The 1,271-nt window shown below is 66.1% G+C and overlaps 1 protein-coding gene across 1 annotated transcript in view; it reads right to left on the minus strand.

Annotated features, from left to right (window-relative positions):
* Positions 1–1,271, minus strand: part of EMIHUDRAFT_108462 (putative glucose-methanol-choline oxidoreductase) — a gene marked incomplete at both ends in the record, with an annotated part of 6,060 nt that overhangs the window by 899 nt on the left and 3,890 nt on the right. The window contains 4 exons of the mRNA XM_005792891.1: positions 132–208; positions 519–593; positions 634–677; positions 707–807. Coding sequence (XP_005792948.1) covers positions 132–208; positions 519–593; positions 634–677; positions 707–807 — 297 coding nt within the window. The remainder of the gene's footprint in view (positions 1–131; positions 209–518; positions 594–633; positions 678–706; positions 808–1,271) is intronic.

Raw genomic sequence — 1,271 nt, forward strand, 5'->3', positions numbered from 1 at the left:
CGGGGTAGATAGCCTTCGGGGAGTGCGATAGACTGGTGAAGCGGGGCGCGATGGGAAAAAAGTAGTAATGGTGATGGCGGGAGTGCCGGGTGGGTGGGGGGGGGCGAGGTTGCAATCTCCATCGACGCGACTCCGACGAGCCGCTTGGACCACGGGCGCGAGAACTTGTCCCAAGGGTGCACGGTCAGCTGCAGGTCGGGCTCCGGGCCTGCGGGGCCAGAAGGGGGGCAGGAGCTGTGGATGGGGCAGGAGCTGTGGGGAGGAGCTGTGGGGAGGAGCTGTGGGAGGTGCAGTGAGGCGAGGCGGCGGGGCGAGGCAGAGGCGAGGAGAGAGGCAGAGGCGAGGAGAGAGGCAGTGGCGAGGTAGAGGCGAGGAGAGGTAGAGGCAGAGGCGGGGCAGAGGCAGAGGCGAGGTAGAGGCAGAGGCGGGGGAGAGGCAGAGGCGAGGAGAGGTAGAGGCAGAGGCGGGGCGAGGCAGAGGCGAGGTCGAGGCAGCGAGAGTCCCACATCGCGCCGCACCTTTGGCGTAGGGAGAGCGGAGGAAGGCGCCAACCGACATGCCGGGCGAACCGAGCGACGAGTTTGACCGGTGGCCTGGCAGCAGCAGCACGACGGAGGGTGGTGAGGAGCACACCGATGCGGCGAGTGACGGGTTGGGCCGGTGTGGTATGTATATGCCTACAGCAGGTGGAGGACGGCGCTGGCACCACCAGGAGCAGAGGCGAGGCACGAGCTGGAGGTGCTGGCCTGCGGCGTACATGGCGCGCTGCTGCGCGCAATAGTCTGCGTGCGGCTGGTCCTCCTCCGCCTGATAAGAAGGCGGAGACCGACGGTCTAGTAACAGTAGCAGCCTGCCTGCGCGTCCCACGGAGGCGTCAGCGGCACACGGCGAGGCGCCTTGTTTTGCCGGCGCTTGAAACCTCGCTGTATCGGGGCTGCATCTCGGGCTGCATCTCGGGCTGCATCTGCATCTCGGAATGCATCTCGGCTGCATCTCGGGCTGCATCTCGGAATGCATCTCGGGCTGCATCTCGGAATGCATCTCGGCTGCATCTCGGAATGCATCTCGGCTGCATCTCGGGCTGCATCTCGGCTATATCTCGGGCTGCATCTCCGCCTGGGTGCCGAGCCGACACTTGAAGAAGTTTCGCTTGCGCGTCGCCCACTGCATGATGGCGTAGACGCCTGAGATATAGCCGAGATGCATGATGGCGTAGACGCCTGACCGCACGCCGTCGAGGCCTCCTCGCAGGGAGGAGGGGGAGGGGGAGG

The sequence above is a fragment of the Emiliania huxleyi genome, assembly GCF_000372725.1.
Source record: "Emiliania huxleyi CCMP1516 unplaced genomic scaffold EMIHUscaffold_104, whole genome shotgun sequence".
In the NCBI taxonomy this organism is placed as follows: Eukaryota; Haptophyta; order Isochrysidales; family Noelaerhabdaceae; genus Emiliania; species Emiliania huxleyi.